General features: G+C 38.9%; 1 protein-coding gene across 2 annotated transcripts in view; it reads right to left on the bottom strand.

Annotated features, from left to right (window-relative positions):
- The window catches only part of ascc2 (activating signal cointegrator 1 complex subunit 2), a 57,915-nt gene extending 45,623 nt beyond the window's left edge, over window positions 1-12,292 (bottom strand). The window contains exons 1-2 of one of the 2 annotated variants that reach the window (XM_043715825.1): window positions 12,184-12,292; window positions 11,855-11,962 (exon numbers count right to left, since the gene is read on the bottom strand). In XM_043715825.1, coding sequence (XP_043571760.1) covers window positions 11,855-11,938 — 84 coding nt within the window. In that variant the 5' untranslated portion in view covers window positions 11,939-11,962; window positions 12,184-12,292. The remainder of the gene's footprint in view (window positions 1-11,854; window positions 11,963-12,183) is intronic. The other variant, XM_043715824.1, reaches the window with a different exon arrangement.
- Window positions 12,293-13,396: the final 1,104 nt, after the last annotated feature.

Genomic DNA, 13,396 nt, shown 5'->3' with positions numbered 1-13,396 from the left:
ATAGTGAAGGAGATTAGTCTTTGTAAGTAGATTGTACAGGGAAAAAATATATATACTGGGGCCAAAATTTGATAAATACCCAGGACCTAACAGATAACATCATAGAGTGTGAAAGGATTTAGCTGTAGAGAAAGTCAATGCCTTGGTGATTACCTTCCAAGATTGGGTAGATTATAGAATAATTTCTGCTGATATGGAAGTAGCAAATGTCACCCCCATTATTTAAGAGAGCAAGACAGAAAAGAAGGATCTTTGGATCTGTTAGTCTTACATCAATAGTAGAAAAAATCCTAGAATCTATTATACAGGATATGATAAATAGACCCCTGGTTGACAATGATCTGATTGGAGGAGAAAGTGAGGTCTGCAGACGCTGGAGATCAAAGCTGAAACTTTATTGCTGGAACAGCAATCCTGAAGAAGGGCATGTGCCCGAAACGTCGAATCTTCTGTTCCCTAGATGCTGCCTGACCTGCTGTGCTGTTCCAGCAATAAAGTTTCAGCAATGATCTGATTGGACATAGTTAGTATGGATTTGTGAATGGTAAAATATGTTTAACAAACTTGGAGTTTTTTGAAAAGGTTACTAACAATATAGATAAAGGACAGCCAAGTATACTTTGATTTTCTGAAGGCTTTTAATAAAGTTCCTCCACAGGAGGCTGGTTAGAATAATTAAAGCACGTGGGATAGGAAAAATGTACTGTTATGGATTAAGGAATCCTGGCTAACAGAAAACAGATGGTAAAGAATAAGTGGCTCATTGTCACATTGGCAGGCTGTGACTAGTAAGGTATTACATGCATTATGGGCCCCAGTCATTCACAATATATATCTATGATTAGTATTTGGGGATCAAATATTTTTCCAAATCTGCAGATGATACAAACCTAAGTGGGAATGTGTGTTGTGAGGAAGGCGTAAAATTGCATCTGGAAGATTTGACAGGCTTCATAAATGGACAGTGAATTTGTGCACAACAAATTCTCACAGTGGCATGATGGGCAGGTAGAATATCATTCGAGGTGACCCAATTGACAGGAGAAAGAGGTTTGCAGAGTCTTTCTTAAATAATAAGAGGTTGAGAAAGTAGAGATGTACAAAGGGAGCTAAGTGTTCTTTGTTATTAAATCACTGAAGGATAGCATGCAGGTGCAGCAAGTAACTGGGAAGGCAAATAGAATGTTAGCCTTTATTGCAACAGGATTAGAATACAAAAATAGTGAAGTCTCATTTCAATTGTGTAGGAGATTGGCTCGACAATACCTGGAGTACTGCATGTAGTTTGTGTCTCCTCATCTCAGCAGAGATATTACTATCACATTGGGAATATAATGAAGGTTCATCAGACTTGTTCGTCGGATGGTGATACTGCCTATGAAGAGAGATTGAGCAAACTGGACCTCAAAAATGAAAGGTGATCTCACTGAAAAAAAGATACCTGTGTCTATGCAGTCTACCACTGGTTAGTGAGTCTAGAACCAGGGAGCACAATTTAAAAATAAGGGGGGGGGTGTCACTTAGGTCAAAGTTGAGGAAAAACAGTTTTACTCAGAGGGTTACAAACCAATCGCAGAGAGCTGTAGAAGCTCAGCCAATGGAGTATGTTTAAGGCATTTATGGATTTATAGAGATAGATAGATACCAGTGGCATACAGGGTTAGGGGATGGTGTAGGTAAAGGGCATTGAAGTGTTCAATCAGCCTGATCATATTGAATGACAGGGCAAGCTCAAGGGATTGAACACCCTACTCCTGTCCCTATGTTTCCAAAATAAAATAAGATGTGTTCATGTATTAAAATGAAGCCTCTGCACTTTATGATATGCAGGATTCAACAAATATGTATTTTAATTGCAATCTGATGAGTAAAATGCCCTACCTATGGCTCTGGAAATACAATTTAAAATTTATCCTGAAGTGGAACAGAAATATTAACACACAGACACACTTTCGTTGCTTAGAAATGTAGAAGTGTATTTTATAGTCAACAAGGCAAAGAAAAGAAAACATTACCAGAGAAATTGATAGAAATCATATACAAGACCCAAAAAAAAGGCAGGAAAATAATTCTCTCTCTACCTCAGACTGTGAATTATGAAATTGTGTCAGCATAGTCATTTTATTATCTACTAAATCAAGAGTTTAATCATTTCGATACATACCTGTTGAACACTTAGCAACAACCCACAAGGTTAAGGGGTCAAGGATTTGAAAACAATCTATGTTGACATTTCAGTGCAGCACTTGGAGTGTGCACTGTCAGAGGTGCCACCTTTGAGATATTAAAACAAGGCAATATATCCATTCTCAAGTGAATGCAAAACATTCAACAGCACTCTTTCAAAGAAGAACAAGGGTGTTATACTCAGATTTCTGGTCAACATTTATCCCTGCACCAACATCACACACAAAAAAAAACAATTTATTTGGATATCATCATGCCACTGTGAGAATTTGTTGTGCACAAATTCACTGCCTATATTATAACAGTAGCAACACCTCAAGTACTTAATTGACTGTAACCACTTTGGGACATTGACGATTTTAAAAGGCCATAAATGAATACAAGTCTTTTTCTTTACATTCCTGAATAATTCAGCAGCTACGCACGTCACCCAGTTGCACCTTAACACACTATGTCATGACAAATTTGCCTGGATTTGAATGATGAAAATGTTTCCTTTGTTGCCTATGATATGGAGGTGCTGGTATTGGACTGGGGTGGAAAAATCAAAAATTACACAAAACCATGTTATAGCCCAACAGGTTTATTTGGGAATACAAGATTTTGAAGCTTTGCTACAACACGATTGGACTACAACACGGTGTTGTGTGATTTTTGATTTTGTTGCCTATGGCATTCCCATGAACATGCAACTTTTGCTTTCGTTTGACAATTGACGATGGGGTGCGATTTTTATTAACTAAGATTGCAAGATTATGCAAAGCATCCTGTCAATAATACTTATTGCAGTCGTAAAATACAAGCATGCAAAAGAAAAAATGCCGAGTGGTAAGGGAACCAAATAAATTATTCTGTCTAGTGATGGGTTCCTTACATATTGAGCACAACTGCATCCATCTATTGCATATTCCATCACACAATACAAATGGCAGTGTCTCTGTTATAGTTACATTGTAAAAATGACTGGTCCATCCAAGCACCACTTCATGGTGACATCGAAATGCAACCTTTCAACTGCTTCAGTTGAAGTGACCTTTCACAGCAGAGTGGGAGGGTCACATTCCTGGCTGTTCAGTTAAGCTTTTCACTGAAAACTGATTTACCATTGTGAAATTTCACCAAATAGTAACTAACAGTTTATTACAGCTTTTTGATAGATATCAATATGGAACAGTACTATTTATTTCCCCTACTATTTCAATGACATTGACAGATATATTTCAGTTATTCTTTGACTGTTAAGTTTACATGCTATACCATGAAGTAAATCCAAAGTGCTCACTTGTCAGATTTCTGTTAGCCAATTCACATTTCTAAATCTGTTCAAAACTGAAAACAATTACATTAAATCCGGAACAGTGTTGTATGTAGATTCGCAGAAGCTGAAAGAAGCATGAACAGCTCCCCATCCCTTATTATTCTGTTTACAGAAAAAACATTATTCTTAAGTAGCACAAATGAGATTTAACTGAAAATATAACATTCAGAGTTTCACTCATTAACAATAGCTTTATGAAGATTTTATACAGTAAAAAGTGGTTTTCAGTGATGTTCCAATTATATTATTTTTATAAAAGTAAAAATTGTCTTTGCAATTTAGTATACTTAACTCTGAATTAGTTGAAATATTGGTCAAACATTTTTCCTCCATATCATCTGGCAAGAAATTCTAAGTACTGCATTCAGGTTAGATTAAATCACAAAGAACACAATAATACTTTGAGGCAAGTAAAAACAAATTCAAAATTTGAGATCCTGTGTTTGCCTCATCATGCATAAACTGATCTGTCCAGACCAATGAACAACAAGAAGCCAATTTGTAACAGACAAAGTTGGAAATGCCTTCATGTCTTCTCTTATTGCTAGTTTCCATTTATAACATATTATTTGAAGGAAATTGGCCAAAGTGATTATATTTGAATTCAACAGCTGTCTATGGAATGTACCTCATGACATGCTAAATTGGTTTGATATTACTTGCCTGTTCACATTTAGAGAAATTGGTCTTGCTTCCCTATTTACCCAATTAGATGATCACTGTTCAAGATTACCCTCATCTCCACCTTCCCACCGCCAGCATTCTCTTAATCAACTTTAACTATCACACCCAACACCCATGTAATACCGTTCCATCAGTGGACTGGATACAACTACATCTTACAGTCAGAGTCATACAGATGTACAGCACGGAAATAGACCCTTCGGCCCAACTCATCCATGCCGACCAGATGTCTCAACCTTGTCTGGTCCCATTTGCCAGCACTTGGCCCATATTCCTCCAAACCCTTTCTACTTATATACCTATCCAGATGCCTTTTGAATGTTGCAACTCTACCAGCCTCCACCATTTTTTCTGGCAGATCAATCCATATGTGCACTGCCCTCTGGTGTGAAGAAGTTGCCCCTTAGGGCTCTTTTATATCTTTCCCCTCTCACCCTAAACCTATGCCCTCTAGTTCTGGACTCCCCACCCCAGGGAAAAGACTTAGTCCAGTTATCCTATCCATGCCCCCATAAGGATACCCCCTCAGCCTTCGATGCTCAAGGAAAAACGGCCCCAGCCTTTTCAGCCTCTCCCTGTAGCTCAAATCCTCCAACCTTGGCAACATCCTTGCAAATCTTTTCTGAACCCGCTCAAGCTTCACAACACCCTTCAGATAGGAAGGAGACCAGAATTGCATGCAATATTTCAAAAGTCTCCTAACCAACATCCTGTACAGCTGCAACATGACCTCCCAACTCCTGTACTCAGTGCTCTGACCAAGAAAGGAAAGCATACCAAATGTCTACTTCGCTATCCTATCTACTTGCGACTCCACTTTCAAGGAGCTATGAACCTGCAGTTCAAGGTCTCTTTGTTCAGCAACACTCCCTAGGACCTTCCCATCAAGTGTATAAGTCCTGCCCTGATTTGCCTTTTCAAAATGCAGCACCTCGCATTTATCTAAATTAATCTCCACCTGCCACTCCTCAGTCCATTGGCCCATCTGATCAAGATCCTGTTGTAATCTGAGGTAACCTTCTTCGCTGTCCACTTCACCTCCAATGTTGGTGTCATCCACAAACTGACTAATTGTACCTCCTATGTTCATGTCAAAATCATTTGTATAAAAATGACAAAAAGTAGTGGACCTAGCACCGATCCTTGTGGCACTCCACTGGTCACAGACCTCCAGTCTGAAAAACTTTGAGCCAGTTCCGTATCCAAATGGCTAGTTCTCCCTGTATTCTAACCTTGCTGAGATCTAACCTTGCTGACCAGTCTCCCATGGGGAACCTTGTCGAATGCCTAACTGGAGTCCATACAGGTCACGTTCACCACTCTGCCCTCATCAATCTCTGTTACTTCCTCAAAATACTCAATCAAGTTCATGAGACATGATTTCCTACACACAAAGCCATGTTGACTATCCTTAATCAGCCCTTGCCTTTTCAAATGTGTAAATCCTGTCTCTCAGGATTCCCTCCAACAACTTGCTCATCACCAACTTCAGGCTCACTGGTCTATCGTTCCCTGGCTTGTCCTTACCGCCTTTTTTTTTAAAACAGTGGCACCACGTTAGCCAAACTCCAGTCCTCAGGCACCTCACTTGTGACTATCAATGTTACAAATATCTCAGCAAGGGACCCAGCAATCACTTCCCTAGCTTCCTACAGAGTCTAGGGTACATTTGATCAGTTCCTGGGGATTTATTCAGCTTTATGCATTCCAAAACATCCAGCACTTCCTCCTCTGTAGTATGGGTATTTTTCAAGATGTCACCATCTATTTTCATACAGTCTATATCTTCCCTGTCCTTCTCCACAGTAAACACTGATGCAAAGTACTCATTTAGTATCTTCCCCCAACTCCTGCGGCTCCAAAGGTTGCCTTGCTGATCTTTGAGGGGCCCAATTCTCTCCTTAGTTATATTTTTGCCCTTAATGTATTTGTAAAAAGCCTTTGGATTCTCCATAACCCTATATGCCGAAGCTATCGGATGTCCCCTTTTTGATTTCCCTCTTGAGTATACTCTGACTGCCTATACACGCTAAGGATTCACTTGATCTATCCTGTCTGTACCTGACATATGCTTTCTTCTTTTTCTTAACCAAACCCTCAATTTCTCTAGTCATCCAGCATTCCCTATACCTACAAGCCTTTCCTTTCACCCTAAAGTAATATATTGTCTCTGGACTCTCATTATCTCATTTCTGAAGGCTTCCCATTTTCCAGTCGTCCCTTTACCTGTGAGCATCTGCCCCCAAGCAGCTTTTGAGAGTTCTTGCGTAATACCATCAAAATTAGCCTTCCTCCAATTTAGAACTTCAACTGCTAGATCTGGTATACCCTTTTCCATCATTATTTTAAAACTAATAGAATCATGGTCACTGGCCCCAAAGTGCTCCCCCACTGACACCTGCCCTGCCTTATTTCCCGAGAGTAGGTCAAATTTTGCACCTTCTCTCATAGGTACATCCACATACTGAATCAGAAAATGTTCTTGTACACACTTAACAAACCCTTAACACTATGGCAGTCCCAGTGTATGCCTGGAAAGTTAAAATCCCCAACCATAACCACCCAATTATTCTTACATATAACTGAAATCTCCTTACAAAATAGTTTCTCAATTTCCTGCTAACTATTAGGGGATCTATAATACAATCCCATTGAGGTGATCATCCCTTTCTTATTTCTCAGTTCCACCCAAATAACTTCCCTGGATATATTTCCAGGAATATCCTCTTTATTAACAACGCAACTCCCCCTCCTCTCTTGCCTCCCTTTCTATCCTTCCTGTAGCATTTGTATTCTGGAACACAAGTCCCATGTTCCTAAGCATGCCCTGTGTTCATCTGCCTTCCCTGTTCGACCCCTCACATTGAAATAAATGCACTTTAATTTATCAGTCCTACCATGTTCTCTGCTTTGTTCCTGCCTGTTTGACTCGCTTTTGTTCTCAATTGATTGATCTCCTTTCTCACTATTTCACTGCACCACCCCCAACCCTTACTAGTTTAAATCTTCCCAAGCAGCTCTAGCAAATCTCCCTGCCAGTATATTAGTCCCTTTCCAATTCATCATTCTTGTACTGGTCACTTCTACCTCAAAAGAGCTTCCAATGATCCAAAAATGTGAATCATTTTCCCATACACTAGCTCCTCAGCCATACATTCATCTGTTCTATCCTCCTATTCCTACCCTCACTAGCTCATAGCACTGGGAATAATCCGGATATTACTACCCTCAAGGATTCGTTTTTAAATTCCTGCCTAACTTTCTATGTTCTCCCTTCAGAATCTTATCCTTTTCCCTTCCTATGTTGTTGGTACCAATGTGTACAATCATGGGCGGCACGGGGGTACAGTGGTTAGCACTGCTGCCACGCAGCGCCAGAGACCCGGGTTCAATTCCCACCTCAGGCGACTGACTGTGTGGAGTTTGCACGTTCTCCCAGTGTCTGCGTGGGTTTCCTCCGGGTGCTCCGGTTTCCTCCCACAGTCCAAAGATGTGCAGGTCAGGTGAATTGGCCATGCTAAATTGCCCGTAGTGTTAGGTAAGGGGTAAATGTAGAGGTATGGGTGGGTTACGCTTCGGCAGGTCGGTGTGGACTTGTTGGGCCGAAGGGCCTGTTTCCACACTGTAATGTAATCTAATCTAATACCCTCCTGTTGGTCCCTCTCCCCTTTGAGAACATTCTGAACCTTCTGAGACATCCTTGATCCTGGCATCAGGGAGGCAACACACCATTTTGATTTTTCACTGCTGGCCATAGAAATGTCTATCTGTGCTTCTGACTAGAGCGTCCCCTAACACAATTGATCGCTTGGAATCTGACGTATCCCTCATTACATTAGAGCCTCTATTGATAGCAGGAACTTGGCTGCTCGTGCTGCATTCCCCTAAAAATCCATCACCCTCTACATTTTCCAAAACAGCATACTTGTTTAAAATGGGCATAGCCACAGAAGACTCCTGTACTACCTGCTACCTACCTACCTTTCTTGGAATTAATCCATCCACCTGACTATATCTACGGCTTTCCTCCCTTCCTATAACTGCCATCCATCACACCCCCAGCTCTTGTAAATTTCTCACTGGAGTGACAGTTAGAGGCAACCGGTCCATTTGATCTGACAGGATTCATAACCGATGACATTTGTTACAGATATAATCCTCAGTAACCCGTAAGCTCTCTCAAAACTCCCACATCCGACAAGAAGAGTATATCACTCCACTAAAGGCCATTTTGCTTCTTCCAATCGAAAGACCCAGAAAATAGCACCGTCTTATTGCTCTACAAAACACTGCCCAGGCTAACTTAATATTTATGGCTTATATTTTTAAAATTTAATCAAGAGACAGATCCCAATAAAAACATATAATCAAAGATTCTACTCACTATTGTAGATTTACAGCAAGGTTACACTTAAAACCACTGACTTATCTGTTTCGGTGCTGTAACCTCTCCCAAACAGGTTCCTCCAAGATCAGTTGTGAATTTCACTGTTGGTTAAAGTTTTCCTAGACACACTCCAATGTCCAGCGATACAGCAAAGGGAGTAACTGCGGAGATTCACTGTTTTATCAGTTAGCAGTGTAGGTTTCTTTCTCTCTTTCCCTCCCTTACAGACTATGTGCTTGCTGCCTTTGTCTGTCTTGCTCCCTTTTAAAAGTATCATTGGTTTGACTTTTTTTTCTCCAAAGTTCTAAAACAATTGCAACAGCATATGAAACAGTAATTGCTGCTCCTGGAATTCGAGGAAACCATCTCCAACACCTAAAATACCTCAAAAAGGAGCAGCCATTGCAGCTACAAATTTTTCCCATCCTCCGTCTTGGATTACCCAGAATAATTCTGGAGGAGTTTTCTTTTTCCCAAAATGCAGCTCAACTAAAACCCTACAGCAGCAGCAAGGATGAAATTGACAGGTAGATTAAAATTACTTTTGATGGCAGTGGCATTTCCTGTATCCCTTAGTAACAACAGGTTTGAGTAGCCTTGTTCACAACCAATGTGGAATTGCAGGCTGGTATTTTGTAGCATTTAAGAACCTGGTTTAATAACTCTTTTGAGAAATAATGGGCTTTTGATTCAGTGAACAAGAGGCACGTTGGAGATAGAAGTCACGAAAAGCAGATAATCTGCGTTTCTGAGAGAATGTTACTCTCAAATAATCTTGCAGTACCTTTTTTCTGTCCAGAACTTTTAAATGTAAACTGCAGAAACAAAGTACACTCTCTCTTGCTAAGTTCCCTCAAATAGTAAATGAAGGGGTTCTTTAGTATGTGAGGAAACCAAACTAACTGCAAATTGTGTGTACAAAATCTATAAGATTCTCAATGTGTAAATTCAGATTGACAATACATTTTATTTTCATACAGTTGTTATATAAATGTATGGTGGAAAGATTGATTCTGAACCAGAAACATACAAATTTGTAACATGTCACCATACATCACAAAATACTTGGTTGCAGTTGAACTGAGTTTTGTCAATTCTCATCTGGCTACTGGCACATTCTAGTAGAATGGAATGAGATGGGAGATAAGTCATGGCCAAATATGTGATGACATTTATCACATCACAAGATATATTGACAGATAACCCACAAAAGTGGGTAAGTCATGTGGGCTATGGCTGCTACAGTGATATAATGCTCTGGATTTTGCAGTCAAGCGTGAAATGATGCCACTCGCCCTGCCTTCAAAAACACTGCCACAAAGATCAAGCAAATTTCTATGATGTTTTAATTTCATTATGACACTATATACAGTATAGGGGATGACAGGCAACCAGCAATAGTGATGTCATCAAGTAAACTAGCAGCCAATCACATTGAAGAATGGTTATCGGTTATAATCCAGGAAGTAATGAATGTTTTAATATTTTAGAAAGCAGAATAATGATTGAGGTATTGGCATTTGATTATGGTAGAATTTGACTTTTTTTAATATTATGCAAAAATTTCACAGAACTACAAAGAATTGAGATATCTGAAAGTCAATAAATATAAAATCAGCTTTTTGGAATTAGTAAAGCTATTTAGTAATTATTATGAAGTTAGTCCGTTGTTAAAAATCCAGAGTGTCACAGAGTCACACAATGTGGTCCCACTAGTCCATGCCAACCACATTCCCAAACCAAACTAGTCCCATTTGACTGAGTTTGGCTCATATCCCTCCAAACCTTTCCTTTAATCTACCTATCCGAATGGCTTTTAAATTTTGTAACTGTAACTGCATCCACCACTTCATCTGGCAGTTCATTCTACATATGAGCCACCTCCTGTGTAAAAATGTTTCCTCTTATGTCCTTTTAAAATCTTCCTCCTTTTTCTGAACTTGCCCACCCTTGCTATCCACCATATCTATAATTTTATAGATCTCTATAACATCACCCTCAACCTCCTACACACCAGTAAAACAGGTCCCAGCCTATCTATATAACGCAAACCTTCCAATCCCAGCAACATCCTGGCAAATCTTTTCTAATTTAAAGCAAACTTCTTAAAGCAGGGTGACCAGAACTGTACACAGTATTCCGGAAGGCCTCATCCAATGCACTGTACAACTGAACCATGACATCCTAACTTTTACAAAGCATTTAATAAAGACTTTTATAACAAGGACAATAGCATAGAAAGCTTAAACTCAGATTAAATCAGTAATTTTTAAATTGAATCCATTTGCAAGGAATATAACAGCAACATTATGGCAGAATGAAGGATTGTTGAGAGCATGTTTGAAAAAAATATTCAGTTCAGTTTCAAAGAGTAATAATAGTTAAGGATTAGCGTTTTACTATCTTTACGGTGCAATATCTGGGTCACTGAATTTATCTCCTGTCCAGTCACGATTTTTTGATTTCTACCTACTAAGTAAATTATGGTTTTCTTTTATGTTGATTTCCATCAGTGACCTAAATGAAAATTGAAAACTCATGCAATAGAAAGGTAGTTTTGAGCCAGAAATTTTAATGTAGAACTTTTGTTAAAGATATTTAATGCTGAAAAATTCTCAATTGCTTTGGCGACTTCACATTTTGACAATATTTCACACACAAGTGATAATATCTCAGCAGCAGTCTACTGGAAGAAAATGAGTGAGGAGATAAAGTGGTGCTTTCTTTAGCCAAAAGAATGTTCAAGTTGCTCGATAATGTAATAGCGACGCAATATTATTCTAAGTGCTGAAGATTTGAAACAAATAAATTGCTTGAGAAACTGAGCTGGTCTAGCAGCAGAGGGGAGAAAATAAATTTAAGGATTCAAGTCCAGTGATTTTTCTCAGAACTGTTCTTCAGTTCAGTTCTGAAAGAGAGTCACTGAACTCGAAACGGACAATGAAAATGGTCACTGGACTTGAGCTAAAGTATACAAATAATTTCAAAGATCCAAAGCCAACCAAGAGAGCAGTTGAGTAGTTTAAAAAGGTTTGGATGATTGTTTCAGCAGCAGATGAAGCATGGACAAAGCAAATATGGCAGCTATGGTCTTTCGGATATGGGGAGAAGTTTTGGTGCTTTGACGTTCATGAATGTACATGTATTTTTGGATCATTTTAACACACACCATTTGGATTAAAAAAAAACCAAGGTTAGATCACTTGAGAGTAAGTTTAAAACTAATGCCATTACCAATAGCTTAACTGTTAGAAAGAGGATTTAAGCATACAACTCACCAATGCTGGCAAGTGTTGGGTTTTCCCAGTTCTTTTATCCGGTACAGGTAGCTGTATTTGATCTAAAGGCAGAGTTTGTGGCATAATGTGCTTCCTGTAATGTTGGCACTAAAATAAAACAGGAACTATGTCAATTTGAAGTACATTAAATAAAACATTTAATGTTTGTTTTTCTAAATTACGCATTCAAATTTTACAAAATAGCCAAAATCCATTAACATCCACTCTGAATATCATTGGGAGAGTTGCTCAAATGAGAATCATTACAGATATACTGCAAACGATGTAGGCATTGTCTAATAAGCCGGTTCAGAGATGGTATTACACGCCTTGGAGCAGGTGAAACTTGAACCCAGGCCTCTTGGTCCAGTGGCAGGAACTCTATCACTGCATTCCCACAGTCAACCAATGATTATCAGCTTCTAAATAAACCTATTCAAGTGATACAAGTACACCATTGTTACAGATAATGCCTTGGTTCAAGGAATATGGTTTATGGTTGCAATCATTATTGTTTCTGAATATGAACTATTTTAAAATCATGGGGATCAACAGCTGAACTTAAGCTATAATGCATTAAGATAAACTTTGTTTTAAAGATTGCTTTACTGACAAATTATAATGCAAAAAAGTAAAATATGCTATTTGAGGCAATTTTCATGGATTCATAAAATTCAATATGGTCAAATGCAAATGAAGCATTCTACAACAGAAATGAATTTCATCATGTGGCTACTAATAGTTTTATTTTAGGTTCATATTAAGAAAGTTGCAGATCCCTAACAGAAATAATTGCAGTAACTGGATAGCTCTGCACTAAAGGATTGTTACATTGCATTGTGGGTGCTAGATTTCATACATCAGATGATCAGTCAGGGTACCATCTGGTTTTCCTTTCATTCACAGGATGTGGGTGTTGCTAGCTAGGCAGGTAGCTGGTGCATCTGCAATCCTTGTCCTATTAGGTGGCAAAAAAATGCAGGTTTGGAAAGTGTTGCCAAAGGAGCCTTAAGGAATTACCACTATGCATTAGAGGTGGAACTAAGGTGGATTCAGTGCTAATCCAGTGGGCTGGTTATCCTGAATGGTGTTGAACTTCAAGTGTTGTTGGAGCTGCACCCATCCAAGCAAGTCTTCAGTGTAATTGATTTAAAAGGCTATGTAGTATCCTTCAGCCATTTCTTGAAATTGCAGGGGTGAATCAAACTGGCTGAAGACGAGCGAATATTCAGGGAAACCTCTTTCACAATTTTTGATGAAAAGGAAGAATTTCACCCCAAGTATTAATTTCTCTCTGGTTCAGCTCTGGTGGCTGTTCTTGAAAAGTGAAACAAAAATCAGTTGTATATGGCAAGAATGATGCACTAATAGCAACGACTTAACAGCATCTGTAGAAAGTATCAGGAAACTTCATGCACACCATTCAGATATGCACTGAGCAGACTGAGACAGCATTATTGTTATCTTTCCAGCAATGTATAATAGAAATAATACTATCACACTAAAGGCAATTTGTTTCCGACTTCAAAAATGAAAAAACCC

This window comes from Chiloscyllium plagiosum, chromosome 25, assembly GCF_004010195.1.
Source record: "Chiloscyllium plagiosum isolate BGI_BamShark_2017 chromosome 25, ASM401019v2, whole genome shotgun sequence".
In the NCBI taxonomy this organism is placed as follows: Eukaryota; Metazoa; Chordata; class Chondrichthyes; order Orectolobiformes; family Hemiscylliidae; genus Chiloscyllium; species Chiloscyllium plagiosum.
This window is presented reverse-complemented; position numbering and strand designations above follow the sequence as displayed.